General features: G+C 42.8%; 3 protein-coding genes across 4 annotated transcripts in view; 1 reads left to right on the plus strand and 2 right to left on the minus strand.

Moving 5' to 3' along the window:
* Positions 1–1,040: 1,040 nt before the first annotated feature.
* Positions 1,041–2,600, plus strand: irak1bp1 (interleukin-1 receptor-associated kinase 1 binding protein 1). The gene is made up of 4 exons (XM_085134008.1): positions 1,041–1,381; positions 1,959–2,040; positions 2,124–2,254; positions 2,342–2,600. The coding sequence occupies exons 1-4, from the start codon at positions 1,110–1,112 to the stop codon at positions 2,598–2,600; spliced, it is 744 nt and encodes a 247-aa protein (XP_084990134.1). The 5' UTR covers positions 1,041–1,109.
* A 409-nt stretch (positions 2,601–3,009) lies between these two features.
* LOC146501313 (uncharacterized) lies at positions 3,010–6,911 on the minus strand. Its single transcript, XM_085134009.1, has 7 exons — positions 6,771–6,911; positions 6,362–6,503; positions 6,065–6,154; positions 5,770–5,864; positions 3,428–3,588; positions 3,226–3,342; positions 3,010–3,149 (listed from the first exon to the last, which is right to left on the minus strand). The coding sequence occupies exons 2-7, from the start codon at positions 6,484–6,486 to the stop codon at positions 3,027–3,029; spliced, it is 711 nt and encodes a 236-aa protein (XP_084990135.1). The 5' UTR covers positions 6,487–6,503; positions 6,771–6,911; the 3' UTR covers positions 3,010–3,026.
* A 412-nt stretch (positions 6,912–7,323) lies between these two features.
* phip (PHIP subunit of CUL4-Ring ligase complex) overlaps positions 7,324–15,641 on the minus strand; it is a 44,159-nt gene continuing 35,841 nt past the window's right edge. For both annotated transcript variants that reach the window (XM_085133992.1, XM_085133991.1), the window contains exons 32-40: positions 15,503–15,628; positions 15,237–15,312; positions 14,981–15,040; positions 13,742–13,894; positions 13,106–13,258; positions 12,791–13,002; positions 12,457–12,701; positions 12,014–12,157; positions 7,324–11,921 (exon numbers count right to left, since the gene is read on the minus strand). In XM_085133992.1, the coding sequence (XP_084990118.1) occupies positions 11,218–11,921; positions 12,014–12,157; positions 12,457–12,701; positions 12,791–13,002; positions 13,106–13,258; positions 13,742–13,894; positions 14,981–15,040; positions 15,237–15,312; positions 15,503–15,628 (1,873 nt within the window). In that variant the 3' untranslated portion in view covers positions 7,324–11,217. The remainder of the gene's footprint in view (positions 11,922–12,013; positions 12,158–12,456; positions 12,702–12,790; positions 13,003–13,105; positions 13,259–13,741; positions 13,895–14,980; positions 15,041–15,236; positions 15,313–15,502; positions 15,629–15,641) is intronic.

The raw sequence follows: 15,641 nt of genomic DNA on the forward strand, positions 1-15,641 counted from the left end.
TCTCACTAAAGTTCAACATACAGCACTCTGTAGTTATTCAGATAGTCAAAATTATCTGAACATTTAAATATTTTATTTTCTCAATTTGTTTTTGCTCAAAAACACAGTGTACTTTATGTAAACAAGGTGTGGTGGCCCTAAAATGTAAAATGTTGGGTAAATTTTGTGTTAATGTGTTGGTCTTAAATAAAACTAAGGTGTAACACTGAATTGATTGACAATTTATAATTTATACTTGAAAAAACAGTCAAATGAAGTGGGGACATTTTTGACCCCTGAGGACCACAGGTGTTATTATGTGCTGCCATTTAAAATTTATAAACGCTTGAAAAAAAACTTTCTCACTAAAGTTCAACATACAGCACTCTTTAGTTAGACAAATAGTCAAAATTATCTAAACAATTAAATATTTTATTTTCTTGTTTTATTTACACTCGAAAACACAGTGTACTTTATGTAAACAAGGTGTGGTGGCCCTAAAATGTAAAATGTTGGGTAAATTTTGTGTTAATGTGTTGGTCTTAAGTAAAACTAAGATGTAACACTGAATTGATTGACAATTTATACTTTATACTTTAAAAAACAGTCAAATGAAGTGGGGACATTTTTGACCCCTGAGGACCACAGGTGTGATTATGTGCTGCCATTTAAAAAATTTAAATGGTTCAAAAAAAAAATTCTCACTAAAGTTCAACATACAGCACTCTGTAGTTAGTCAGATAGTCAAAATTATCTAAACAATTAAATATTTAATTTTCTTGTTTTATTTTCGCTTAAAAAACAGGGTGTATTTTTTGTAAACAAGGTGTGGTGGCCCTAAAATGTAAAATGTTGGGTAAATTTTGTGTTAATGTGTTGGTCTTAAGTAAAACTAAGATGTAACACTGAATTGATTGACAATTTATACTTTATACTTTAAAAAACACTCAAATGAAGCGGGGACAGTTTTGACCCCTGATCACCCCAGTTGTATGGAAATCGGGGGGACATTATGAGGGTTAAGCTTTCGCCGCACTAGAACAGGTAGCCTACAAATCCCAAAGACCATTGCGGCTATTGCTATAGCAGCGGGAAGCACAACGGCTGTCGTTTGTGCTTAACCCTCCATCATGGAAAGTCAGAGTCGCGTCTTCGCGGCGATAGTACCGGCCGGGCGGGAGCTCTCCGGTAACGAAAAAGAGCAGGGGCTGGAAGTAAGAGCGGTTAGTCGGCAGAGTCCCGGTAAGTGTCTACGGGAGGTCCAGGTGACAGGGACAGCGGAGGTTCACTGCCAGGCGGACCGAGCATCGGTGCGGGTCAGCGTGGGTAACAGCAAGGAGTCCGTCAGCGAAGCAAACCACAGCGTTTCACGGCGACTTGGATACATTTTACAGGCTCTCAGGTGAGAAAAGAAGTTGGAGCGAAGCAGCAGCAAACTGTAAAGTTAGCTAGCTACTGTTAGCATTATGCTATTACCGGTTAAAGAGGCAGCAGTGAGAGAAGTGCGTCTGCAGATACAGCCAACTCGATGAAAAGTTTATTAATGGTATATTTAAAAACGAGAATACAACTAGAAGAGTTTCATTTCGATTTAAAATAGCCCCTTAAGAGGACGAGAAATAACCGTACTTATTTGTCCTACTGCTGTTACAGCTGCATGCAGGGGCGGAACCTGAGGGTGGCCATCACAGACTAAACCCCTGCTACCCTCCATCCTTGTATATTTGAAGTCAGTGATTTTGGCAAACTAACTAACTTGGATTTCAGTGCTTGTAATAACGTAAACTGCACAATTACTTCAAATTTGCAGAAGTAGCACATTAAATATGCTTGCAAAGCAATTGGTGTCCAGTAAAGCAGTGTTTTAAGTTGATCCAGTTTTGATTTGTTTATATTTCTTTTAAGGGACAGTAGCTAATTTTTCAAAGTACACGGCAATTTTTGTGACCATGTGTTTATTTTTAATCCATTCTCCTTAGACAACATGACATCAGAGAAGAAGACACTTCAGTGAGGAGGTTTCTCCACCGAGACGCAGACATGTATCGGATGGATGCAGAGGTCGAGTATTTGGACAAACACCGATGAACGTGCAGCACAGACGTGTTGAGCAGCATGTGACCGTGCTGTAATATATCTTATAGGTCATAGTGACTTTCTCAGACTTTGAGAAGATGGAGCGAATATGTAGCATCCTGCTGGAAAAGCTAGACAAGAGCGTTTCTGTGGGGACACCAGAGTTCTACCACAGTGCTGAATGCCTGAGTCAAATGAGGTATGAAGAAAAACAAAAACACACAACCATACCTCTTTATTATTTTCATTAAATGGTGTGATCGTAACTAGCCTGTGTGTGCTGCAGGCTGCGTGCGTGTGTGTCTGCAGTCGAGAATGCTCAGCTGAAGGCCAGCAAAGTCAGTCAGCTCCTGGGACAAAGTCTGGGACCCCCTCTGCTGGTTAGAGAGGACGAAACCAAAGAGTGGAGGAACAACGAGGACAACGGTGGTGGGGAGCAGGCGTCTGCAGCCCCTTCTCACTTTCCCAGCTTACCTGCAGTCACTGCTTCCTCGCAGGTGTCCGTCTCCTTCAGCCTCAGAGACACGAGCAGGAAAATGAGATGACAGATGTAATGCTTAAAAAAAAGTAGTTTTAATTCAGCCAACACTTTCTTGAAATAAAAAAATAATTTTATTTTGACTTTAAAAGCAATTTAAAGAATCTCAGTCTGTCAACGTTGTTTTTTTACATATTTGGTAGACACTTTAAATTATGTTGTATTTGTAAACTTCAGAGAAATAAATGTAATTCAGAAGCGTAGTTACATTTCTTCATCTTTGATCATTTATCTTCAACTCCGTTAAAGGCAGGGTTCGATGATCACTCTTAACTCCTATTTTTACTTGAGCGGGTCGATGACTCTTAAAGACGGCATTTTGTGTCCACTCGTTGGACTCCAGTTGACAAACAAAAAGAAGAACCAGGCTGAAGAAAACCACAGAAGCCAAAGGATGAAACTGTCTCTCGGCTAAGGCTTTCACACTCCAGAGTCAAAAGTCCTCGCCCTCATCATCCTCCTCGTCTTCTGGGTAGAGCTCTCTGAGCCAGGGCTGCATAACAAAGCGTTTCCCATTAAAGTGCGTGAAGTAGTTCTCCAGGGTGGGAATGTCCGGCTGGAAACATCCAACAATAAGCCCAAGACCTATTTTAATATATATGATTGTATGCGCTGTGATTTTCAGGACTTACCCTCATCCCCGTGATGCGCTCCAGCTGTGTCTGGGGCAAGTATGCAACTATGACAGAGGAGGGTCCAGGTCCTCCAAAGATCACCTTGTAATGAGGTGTCTTTTCTGCTCTTGTGTCCTATATGAACACACGCTTCCATTACTAACACTTAAATGATTATATTACCAATAAATGATCAGAGGAAGTGAAGGAGGCTACTGACATCAGAGCCGGAGTACATTCTGTCAACCCATTCAGGAGGAGCTCGCAGTTCAGGGTCCCAGCTCACCACTACTCCAACCATGTGGCCTTTTGTCTCCAACACCACCTCTCCGACCCGCAGAAACACATACGAGGGACGAGGGCTGCGCGCCGTCTTGGATGCTGATGTGACAAAGACAGAGAAGAGATTACAGAACTGACATGACATGAATAAGATCTGTTTTTAATGAAAAACCACGATCAGATTTCTTTCTAGAAAGCTCTGATGTTGCCAGGCAATAAAACTAAAATCTAGAGGTGGGAATCACCATACATCCCACGATACGATATTATCACAATACTTAACGCACGATACGATATTATTGCAATTTTTTAAAATATTTTGCGATATTCAGATTCTGTACATAAAGGTAAACTTTATCAATATTCATTTTCTCTAATATCAAAGTCCAACTTAACTGAACGCAACCATCTGGTACAATTATAGCTATTCTGAACTATGCAGTTTATGAAAACTATGCAGCCCCTTCAGCAACTGAAGAATCTGAAAGTAAATTAAAACAAAATATACTTTTACATTAAATAAAAAAGTTTTAAACTTAATTAAAATAAAACATGTCTTAAATTAAAATAAGTAAACTGTCATGTTTATTGCTGCCAAAAACAAGTTAAACACATTTGGACAGTGAAGGAATGTCAGGATTCTTGCTCAGAAAAAGGATCAACATGCTCTGAAATCAGAGCACAAAAACCTTTTTGTAACAAAATATCGATTTCTGCTGTCCCTGTATCGATACATTATTAGCAAACAAAATATCACGATACTACACAGTATCAATTTTTCCCCCCACCCCTACTAAAATCCCATGATAATTTCTAATATGACCTCGGTAGGTTTTCTGAGTGCACAGGCTGTGATCAGCTGACCTGCTGCTCTTTGTGGATTTACACAACTGAATTCACCAAGACGTCAGCAGATGTTTCACAGCTATCCTGGCCGCTATACATTCCCTACACTGTTTATAGTATCTTTGCATTAGACGGTTGGAATTCAGTGAATGAATCTAAGCATCGTAGTCTTAAATGCAAATTCTCTGCTACACTTCATTCTTTTTTCTCTCCTTGCAAATACAGAAGCTGGACCCATAGATAGCAACACATCGTGAGACAAACTGCACACAAACAGTTTGTGTGTTTGCTGATGTTTGTCGAGCAAACACAACATACGGATACGAGCACTCCTTCCGGCCGACTTTAAATCCTGAGCATAAATGCTATAAACGATACTGTTGAACCAAATGTAAGGAATAAAAAGTACAGATTTTTGGAGGTAAACGTTGTCAGAAAAACAAATACTAATAAGGTGATTGCCAAAGTGCTTAGCTAAAAACCTGTTATATCCCAACATGGTGTGGAGTGATTCTTAGGGCAAAAGAAGCGACGGGCCTTAAAAAAATACCTACAGCAATCCAAAGTCACGAAACGGAAGAAAATGCTGCAAAAACCTGACACTGGGCCCGAGAGCTGCATCTTCAGCTGATCCATCTAACGCCATGGTTTGGGGCTGCATTTCATACAGTGATGTTGGGGATCTTGTCAAAACCAATGGACTTACAAACAGCAATGTACCATCATCATCATTATATTCTGATCCACCACAGAGTAGCATCTGGAAAATGTGTGACTGGCAACAGCTTTAATTCATCAGAATGACCCCAAACAAGCAGCCAATGCAGTAAAAGCACACCTGGATAGAAAAACCGTGGAACACCATCAGTCATGGATCGGCCTCCCCAGAGCCTGAACCTCAACACTACTGTGGGATCATCTTGACAGAGAATAGAACAAAAGGGCAGCCAACATCCAAAGAAGTGCTTTGAATGTCCTTCAAGAAGCCTGGAGAACTATTCCTGAAGACTACTGAAAGAAATAACAAGAAAGCTTGGCTAAAAGAGTTCAGGCTGTGTGTTGAAGAATAAAAGTATGCACACCAAATATTGATTTTCAAGCTTTTTAGGATCATACAAACTCTTTTGTCCTCATATAATGTATTTCCATGTATGTTTCACTGCATCTATTTCCTATTTTCCTTGCAAAATATAAAGATATCAGGGATGGTTTGAGACTTTTGCACATTACTATAAATGTAGTGCTTTTCAAAGTGCAATAATTCAGGAGGACATGTAAAATTAGAATTAAACATCCATTAGTTTTTGGTAATTCATTGCACTCGATGGGGATGGTGAAATTTCACATTAACCTATGAGAATGAGGATATGGACAGACTGTATCACATGTGGCTGGTTAAAAATGGTTCAGTATAGCAGAGCTATAGACACAAACCTCCAAAGAATCCCAGGTCATTGTCAAAAAGCATGGTCTCCAGGGGAGGTGACCCTTGTCCCGCTTGATCTTCCTGTCCCAATCCAACCAGAGACCTTCAGGAAACAAACACATCACCAGTCTCTAAATACAACTCATGTGTTTCCATAAAAACACCAGAAATCACTTTTTGAATTTGGATTTGAATATGAAACAAGATTATGCAAATAACTGTAGCCTCAGATCCCGAGTGAGCGAGCGATGATTCAGGTTAAATTCAGTCCTCATTTGAATGCCATTCATCTCAAACACTCACATGGCTTTGGACATCTGCTGGCTTGTCCAGTCTGACCATGCAGTGACATTCATGTATGATTTTCTCCATTCTCTCCATATTCGAAGCAATCTGAAACCAAAAATGTTCTTTTTATTAGTAAAACAGAAAGAAAACGACCACAACAGTCCTTAGTCTGTAAGTCCCACTTTATCTAATAGTTCACATAAAAGGTTACTGTGTGTCATTCACATCCAGCCAACTGAAGGCGTTTTTCCCCTTTTTGCAAACCTCGATGCGGTAAATAAAAAAAGACGGTTTTTGGCGCACTGATCTCACCGCGTGGTCGCATGGTAGCGCTGCGCCGCCGAGGAGCCGCTCCACCGGGAGATGAAGTACTGCGCGGGCACGGCAGAGAGCAGCAGCGCGATCTGCAGCACCGCAGAGGCCCTGAGCACAGGCATGACCGCACAGCTGGCACCTGCCCGGAAACCAAAAGTACATGCACGAAAGTGAGCGCCAAAATTAACCTAGGCGATAGCTATATATATATATATTAAATCAAATAAATATAGGTTTAAGTTTGTTGAGCGTAGGCAACTACTTTCAGCTCAAACATATGTTTATGGCGGCTGTTAGATTATTATAAAGTTGTAGCAGGTAAAACTTTAAAGGACACGTGACCCCGCAGGTAGGTCGAACCAGGTAACCGCGAAAGCTCTTTACTAACTCTAATTGTGACACTTACCTCTTGTTAAGCTCTAAAGTCTTCCCTCCGACTGCGTGTCGAACATTGCGTTTGAGTGAGTCTGCTGCGCGTGGAAACCCGAACACAGCGGCGCGGTTTCACTTCTGTTTTATTTACATAAACCACACTCCGGCCCATGTCGCCTCCAGCCACCTGTGTATTTACATTTTGGGAAAAATTGCCAAACAGGTATTCTAACCAATAGCCGCAGCCCACGGAGTACCCAAGGACCTTTAGCGGCTCGCCACGTCAGGAAGAGCCGGAGGTGTGGGCTCCGAGGAGCGGGAGGTGATTTGTGTGCACTTACCGTTTCCAACGCTAGGTGGGAGTGTTGTTCATTCTTCTGCACCTCATTTCCCACCTACAGCTCGAGTGTTTGTTCATTATCATTATTATTTTATCTTTATACAACAAAGAAGCAACAAGCATTAAAAGTGAATATGGAAACACAACTTTTTATTCACTTAAAATATTGGTATGAACTAACAGGACAGCAGTACTCCCCTACACATACATTCTAGCCTTATGCTTCTTTTTTTGCATTAATTCCTTTATATATATATTTATATTTAAAAAAAAGTATCCAAACTAACAAAGACGACCTCATCAATTCACATGAAAAAGACCCCCTCCCCTCCTCTTCTGAAAACATACCCAAAATTCTTCCTGGTGGCTAACATGAAGCCCCTTCTCTCTCTCACACACTCTCTCACACACACACACACAGTGACCATTAACCAAAGACTGTGATGCCAAAACAGCACAGCTCTGCCACACATTAGCACAGGCCAGTGTGAATGTTTACATGTAGCGTCAAGCTAGAGGTGCTGCTCTGAGCCAGTAACACCACCATCCTACATTAGAATCTGAAAACCTAACAGCATATATACCTCCACCGTATAAAGAGCTGGATACAGATGTGTGATGTTTGAATGGCTTAACACCCAAAGTCTTGCTTATACACCAGTGAGTTCTTTTTAAGGCCCCTTTAAAATGATTAGGTTGCACACATTGATCTGCCACGGTTAAGGTAATATGACCAGCTACGCTATATCAGCGCATCTACTTTGCGATGAGTACAGGTAGTGTGATGATCTGATGAACAGGGTGTCACAGCAGAAATAACCACATCTGATACCCACTGCATTCCCACTTTGACTGTATTTCAGTGAAGAAAAAAAAATAGATGGAAAAAATATACAGTATCCTTACCATCACCTTATTGCATGGGGATTAAATGGCTATGTAGCACATCAAAAGTTCCTAATTTAATATGGCCGTGTAACCGATATCTCACAGTCCCATGTAGTTCTGGAGGACTGTTTATTTTTCAGCTGGCTCATGTAAACACATTAAAGGGGATCTATTAAACTTCTTATTTTCTGATATATTTATATACTGTTATAATTAATGACATCAGGATATGTTATGGTGGCCCATCTGAGCCACTAAACACTTTGTTTCCAAAAGTTTTTTTCATTTCTTGGCTCTGTATGATGTCAGCGAAAGCCGACACCTCCTTATACGGTCATTTGAGCACAGAAGCTCCGCCCACAGATTGTTTGTTTGCAGGAGACACACAATAAAAGGAAAGCTGGCATAACAGCAGAGGGAGAGCTTGTTTAAGACACTGGATCAACTAGAACTACACCAAGGTCCAGTAGAAGGTAAAAAGGATCATTCTGAACTGTGAATTAGACAAAACTATTGTAATGGAGTACATTACAACAGAATACATGGACATGGACGTCAGAGTAAAAGGTCCCCTTTAAAAATAAAGTCATACCTCAAATTTGAGAATCCTGGGTCAAAGCAAGCCCATCTCTGCTTTCATCACATGATAAAAATCTTTAAATCTTTGTGTTTCTGAAGAGTTTTTAGAGTGTTTTTTTTATTAAAGCCATGAATTATTACAATAAAGTTTCTCCACAACATAAATATTATCATAGGCAAATATAACCTTGAAACCTCAAGAATAAAATTCATTTTCATGTCATTTGTGGAGGATAGTGTCAGTGTTTTTAGGCAATTTTTGAATGAAACTCTTCACAAACACAGCATAAACAAAGCAATTATGAACCACCAGAACATCTGAAATAGGTGTGGCAGAGGATAAAAAACCCATCTTCACATATGCGGCCACTTGTATATCGTCCTTTATGGCAGGGACACAAACAGAAAACAGCCAACGCGTCATACGTAAAACAGCTCAACACACTCACGATGGAGACAATAAAATCTCTTTAGAAAATAAAACACATTCAAAAGCCGTGTTCTACAACTTCAGTGCCCAAAGACAGAATTTGGCATTGACAAATCCATAACAACAACAAAAAAGACACTGACAATAAAGATGAACAGATGAGATATATGTTTAGTAATATGTGACGAGACCTATGAAAAGAACCAGGTGTATATTGATGCTACCATCCAGTTCCGTCCAGTCAGTCCTGCAACACGAGTGGAAACTCATGGATTCTGGCATTCACTCACTCCGTGCTGTGGGGAAAACCCCCCCAAACAAAACAGAAAAACCCCCACAAAAACAAAACAAAACCCATCTTTATAAACTCTCACCTGTGTGTACAAAGAGTGACATAATATGTTTGTCCCGTCAAAATGTTAATGTTTCGGTCTTTTCATTATTTTCCTCACGAGCCTGTCAAGTCTAATCCGCTCCCGGAAGTCCAGTTTCTCTGAACCCAGTGACGATGACCGGGAGATCCGAAACGATAACAAACGCTAAAAAAATAAAGGCCCCAAAGAGGAGAAACCAAGGATTCAATATGCCAGAGTAGCAAAGGCACACAATCAGAAAGATGAAGGTAAGACTTTCTCCGGTTTGCTTTCAGTTCAAATTCAGTCCGATCCCAGTTTGATCCGTCTCCTTCCTGTTTGCAGCAGGCGTGAGAAAGTGCTAGAACATGCGAGACAGATTTGCGTGTGTCTATGTGTGCGCGTACAAGTTTGGAGTCACCGTGGAAACATATCGACACTTTAAAACTTTATATGTTTAAAGATTTTAAAATACACATGGTTACTCCCTAAGACTGCATTGATAACCGGTCTCTGGTAAGTGCATCTCAAAGCTAGTCACCCGAAGCTCCGCCCCTCTGTACCTTAGGTATAAACTGACAATAGGTTGGTTATAGGATAATATATCGACATGAGTAATGGTATGCTTACAACAACAGTAAATTTCTTTTCAGCTGCTATAAATACATTTCTTTGAGAGGTTTTCACAACGATCAAACTGTATGCCACTGTTTGCACGCTGAAATGACACGCTCAGTTGTGTTATTAAAAAAACAAACAAACGAAAAAAAACATACACGCATTCCTTCAATTACCCGCATAGTCACAACTAAGTTCGTACACAAACAGGCACATGTACTTTGCAGGGCAGAAGCCAAGCACGCATACACCTACATGCACGCACACACCCATACAAAAGACATAAAGGCACAAGGTATTGCTAATGTTGAGGACGCTTTGAAACATGAACTAGAGAGACATAAATGACCCTTTTCACCCATGCATCCTTTTTCTCCTCCTCGCCACAGTAAAAACAGCATCAGGAAAAGGAAAAAAACATTGCTTCCTCTTTCTAATAACATGCAAAGAGAAAAGAAAGGAAAAGAAACACCCACACACATCAATAGTAAACAAAACCTACAGATCTACAGTACCTCCGAAAAGGTACACCATTTGGTATTTTAGCGCAGACAGATAGATCAGCCAACGTGTAAGACTTCCGAAACAGAGAGCAGTGATCACGTACAAATCTTAGAAAAAGCAGAGAGCAGGTTGTATAAAAAAAGACTGGGAACAATGAGGAAGGGAGGGAGAGAGGGGGGAAGCGGGCAAAGGACGTTGTTAGGCCAGCGGTCCCGTCGTCCATTACCGCGTTCAGCTCCGTGGGCATCTTCCATCTGTCCGGCGGAGACACTTGAAAAGTCCTCAAAAATAGTAAAAGTTCGATAAGATACATCTGGCCTCCTCGTGATTTTTTTTTTCAAGTACTAAAAGTCTCCAACTACCAACAACTTTATCTGACAGCAAACTGTGTACAAGGTCAGAAGGAGACAGAGTGGTTCACAAGAGAGGAGTCACAACACCGTCGACATGATGTGAGTCGCGCTCCTGCGGGATCCAACATGGATCAATAATGTAGGAGGAGCTGGAACACGCGAACATGCCATCGGCTGTCGTACAGATGTGCTTACTGGGCAAGAGAGGAAGGTGAAGGGGGGGGCAGCGACAAGGAGTGGGCTGGTAACTCTTTGCTCTCCTCAGCTTCAAATAGCAGCAGCTGAACCAGCGACTCCGTGGATGTACGCACACATACGCACACACAAATGCATACACCGCTAAGCGTGACTTCCTCCACTCCGCCCTCGCAGTCCTCCTCGCGAGCGAACACGTCCCAGCCTGCGTGGCTCCTCTGTTACCAGCCTATCAGGTTGGCTTTGGCTTTCTCTGTCAGTTTGCGGACACGCCCTTTTGAGGAGGTGCCAAAGGTTATTGATGAGTCCTCAAACAGCAGCTGCCTCTGCTCCTCCTCGGAGTCCTCCTCCATGTACCAGGCTGACCGTCGACCTTGGTTACGTGTGCGCATGGACCCTCCTGCCTCGTCGCCTGCCTCCTCCTCCTCCTTAGGAGGTTCTTTCCGGCTGGGTCGTTGGGTCTGGAGCGGAGGCGTGCCCTCCTCGTTGGCCCTTCTGCTGCTCCTCCTCAGTGGCGAGGGCTCCGGTGACTCGGGAGGAGGAGCGGGTTCCTCGATTCTCACCACTCGGGGCCGGCCACGCCGTCTCGGCGTCGACGCCATGCCAGAGTCCGACAACACTTCCTGTGCAGAAGACATGCCGCCTTCGTCGCCTGTAGACGGGTCGACCTCGTCGTCGGGGGTGAAGCTCCTGCGGCTGCCGCTCTGTCTTGTGTCCTCTGCCTCCTGCTTGCTCTTCCTGCCTCTCTTCTTGCCAGGTGGGCGACCTCGCGGTCTTGAAGGGCTGGCCGGGGTTGACACCTCTGGTGGACTCACTGGCGGCTCTATTCTCGACTTCCTCCCCCTTCTTCCCACACCTAGGGTCACGTGACTACCGTGGCCATTCAGGTGGACTGTGCTATGAGATGAAGTGCTGCCAGGAGAGCCTGAGATGGAAAAGAACAGAAACGTAAATGTTTACGTCCTGATCGTAAACCTTTGCTCTACACGGTCACTTCACTGTGACGTGATCTCTTACCTGGTGTGTGTCGAACAGGTGTCCTGAGTTTCCGTCGAGTGCTGCCGCTGCTACTCTCTGTGGGTTGGGAAGGTGTCACCTTCTCAGGAGCTGGTGATGACGAAGCTGGCACAGAGTTATGAGCCCGCAACGAGCGAGTCGACTCTGGTAATGAGAAGGAGATAGGCTAGGTAACAGGCGAGGAGATGTAGTGTGCTTTCTTGTCCAGCATCAGATAAGAAAATCAACATCACTTTGGTTAGCATAGCTTAGCATAAAGGCTGAAAAACAGGCAGTGTATAGTTAGCCTAGCTTTGTCCAAAGGTAACAAAAGGTGACTGTCAGCGACTCGGACTCACAAACTTATGTTGTGTGTGTATAAAAACCAAAATGTAACAGCAACATGCTGTGACCGACTGCTCCTTTGCCTGCTGCAGTGACTTCTGTGACGTCTGTGATGATACCTGTTGTGCTCGGCGTGCTGTTCGTGACGTTATGTGATGAGGATGAGGAGGGTAGCGACTGTGTAGTATGGCGCGCAGCGCTACGCGTGCGTCCTGGAGCTGGCGTTTCGGCTTTGCCGTTGACCATCTGAGGCGGCTGCTGCTTGACGGGGATGCTCTGCCTCAGAGAGGAGGGTCGTGAAGGGACGGGCGAAGGCTCCTTCTTTGCGTTCACTCTGGACGATACGCGTCTCTTTCTCTCTGGGCTAGAAATGAAATCAAAAAGTAACCGAGTGTGACATCAGGTTAAAAATATATATATTTAAAGCTGCAGAGAAAGTTAAATTTCATCTACCTGGACGCGGTGCTGCTTGCAGGAGATTCGCTTCTCCTCCTCCTCCTCTTCATTACGTGCCGTGTCTGTCTGTCTGTAGTGTGTCGTGTCTGTCTGTCGGTGCCTTGTTTGGTCAGTTTATCAGTCAGGCCGTGGATGGCTTTGTAGTCAGCCAGGATGGGGCTGATATGCTCCTCAAACAGGGCAGAAAGCCTTAGGCTCATACTATAAATCTGTAGAAGTTAAAAAAAATTAATTTGAGGATTTAATTTTATGGAGCCATAAAATCTATATTATAGGCATAATGAGCTGTAAATGTGTGTTTGTGACCCTCACCCGAGACTTCTTACTGGGCGTGTAAGCTTTGGAATTACTAAAAATGAGCCTGACATCCTTGCAGAGCTCGATGGGAGACTGGTACTTTCCTTCCGTCAGCGTGTTGAGAACAGTGCCAAAGTCCATCGGTGATTCAACTATTTGCAGGTAGTCCTTGAAGAAGCAGAGGGACAGTTGGGATATTTCATCTTTCATTGAATTGTTTTCAAAAGATGACAGAAAGTAGAGAGAGAGAAATGGGAAAGAAGTGAGAGAATAGAGAGGTTTGAGGTTTTTACTGTCAATGAGCTGAAAAGGAAAAAAACCTAAACCAGAAGTGAAAGAACTGCATCCTTCTTCTTTTGAAGAGAACTCAAGGCCACTGAAGCTGTGAGTCAGTTCACATCATCTCCTTCACAACCTGAATGAAGAGGCCTTTGCCTCAAACAGCACTCATCATAATTGAACTGGAGCCACTTGTGCTCCAGACTGTGTGATTCAAGGACCAAACAGGGGAACTGAAAACACAAATCAATGTGATTGTGATGGAAATTTACAAGGAGCTTAAAATTTACATCAGCTCCAGAGAGTTTGAGTCTGAGCTCGCAGGTATGCACGCACATAACACAAAAAGCGAGAGGTTTGTTGCATAGTTACCGGGTACTCTTGTAGGTCTACAGGTTCTCTGAAGGGCTCAGAGTCTTCACATTGAAAGATGAGATCCAGCAGCTCTTTGCAGCGTCCCTTCCACGCGTGAGGGTCGTACGAATGAGGTCGAGCTCGCAGCTGGCGCTGCATGGGTCGACGGGCCTGTGGGAATTAGTAAACAACCAGTAAACGGTCATTTCTGATACTGAAGCTGCATCGACACTGACACTGTATCCGCTAGGGGTGCAACGATACACCATATTCACGGTTCGATATTTTTTCGATACAAAAAAATGTTCATGCTTTTTTAATTTGTCATTTATTAAAATTATAAATTGATATTTTGACTGAAAAGTACAGTTTTTAAATTTAATGTTCCTGAAACAACAAAGTAATAAAAAAATAAATCTATCTGATCGAGAAATCACTCATCTTTGGAAAAGAGAGTTAATTACAGAGAAATGGCTCTTTCCAAAATAAAAGCTATACTATACGCTTCTTCTGGGCTATATTCTCAGCAGCATATTAAACATATCAGGTCCCCATAAGGAGAATCATGTGCTAACGGCTGTCTAAATGACTCGGGTAAAGTTTGTAGCATGCGCTTGTTGTTTTTGTCTGCTTCCACTTGTCTTTGCACTAGGATGATGTCGGAGTAAATATTCGTTGTGTTCCCACTAGTGCTGTCAGCGTTAATCTCGTTGAAATGACGTTAACGCCACAACACGGCAAATCTCCGTTAACGAGCTACCGCGGATCGCCCCGTGCGTGGGGCTGGACGGCCAACACGTTAACGAGCTAACTGCGCTAACGCACTAGTTCCCACCAATTGAGCATTGCGTGACACATCCGACATACTGTTTTACTTTTGTCCATGACGCGCTTACCTTCAGGGTCATACTTCACATGAAAACCAAAATAGTTCCAAAGGCCAGATCTGAATGAGGGTGGGGGAGGTTCAATTTGCCAGGTTGCAACGAGCTTAGCTTCTGTCTCGCTAGCTTGCTCTGCGCTCAGTGCATCTGCGTTCGACTACTCAGCCTAGGCTGCACTGTCGAGCGCAGATCCACTGAGCGCTCAACACAGACAGCATCATCAGAAGAAAAGTTGATAAAATAAATAAAAATTTTTGTATTGTTCGATACATATGCGTACCCAACCGAAAGCACTGTATTGAACGCTTCAGTATCGATACGAGTATTGTTGCACCCCTAGCATCCGCTCGTGTGAATCTGTTACATATGTTACCTTGTGGTTTCGTGTGGATGTTCCAGGAGTATTAGTATCTTCGTCCTCTTCCTCGTCATCCTAAATAGGATAAAAGAAAAATAATCTAACATGTTTCTCTGTCAGCTTAATTAATTATATTTTTTAGCTCAATAATTTAAAAAAAGAAGGAAAAAAAGCGAGATTAGTGTCTGTTTTCAAAGCTTTCCGCTTAACGTGCCCGCGTCATCGTGTGAATGAATGCAGCGTAAGCATGCATACAGACAGTCACACACACCTCATCTTCAGAGTCAGAGAAGGTCGCCTTCTTCATAGTTTTATAGAGCGGCATGATGTCTGTCAGACTTTGGTCCCTGTGGAAGAAATCAGGAGTTATTCCTCTGTGATAGGACAGGGTCAATGATCTAAAAAATATTCATGTCTAATTATTAAACCCAAAAAGTCGACTGTTGCAGCTGTTGGGAAAGCTGGAGGACATTGCAGATGATTATTTTAACATCACGTAACTGTGATTTAGTAACGCTCGACATTAAATGTGCTCACTTAATGAACTGCAGCATGAGGTCAGAGACAAACTTGGCGGTGGTGACGATGAATGACCCCGGCTCGTTGAACGTCTGGGCGTTGTGTTCTATGTAGCGAACCTCCCACATCAGAGAGGAGAGCCGCCTGAAAGGAAAAC

The sequence above is a fragment of the Neolamprologus multifasciatus genome, chromosome 15, assembly GCF_963576455.1.
Source record: "Neolamprologus multifasciatus chromosome 15, fNeoMul1.2, whole genome shotgun sequence".
Lineage (NCBI taxonomy): Eukaryota > Metazoa > Chordata > Actinopteri > Cichliformes > Cichlidae > Neolamprologus > Neolamprologus multifasciatus.

Bases quoted from the DNA above. Each gene is read 5' to 3' on its own strand.
- LOC146501313 (XM_085134009.1), bottom strand. From the start codon at position 6,486: ATGCCTGTGCTCAGGGCCTCTGCGGTGCTGCAGATCGCGCTGCTGCTC. The intron at 6,155-6,361 runs GTGAGATCAGTG...TTTTGGTTTCAG, and splicing joins CGCTACCATGCGACCACGCG to ATTGCTTCGAATATGGAGAG. The intron at 3,589-5,769 runs GTTTGTGTCTAT...TTGTCACATCAG, and splicing joins TGACCTGGGATTCTTTGGAG to CATCCAAGACGGCGCGCAGC.
- irak1bp1 (XM_085134008.1), top strand. From the start codon at position 1,110: ATGGAAAGTCAGAGTCGCGTCTTCGCGGCGATAGTACCGGCCGGGCGG. The intron at 1,382-1,958 runs GTGAGAAAAGAA...CATTCTCCTTAG, and splicing joins TACATTTTACAGGCTCTCAG to ACAACATGACATCAGAGAAG. The intron at 2,041-2,123 runs GTCGAGTATTTG...TATATCTTATAG, and splicing joins TGTATCGGATGGATGCAGAG to GTCATAGTGACTTTCTCAGA.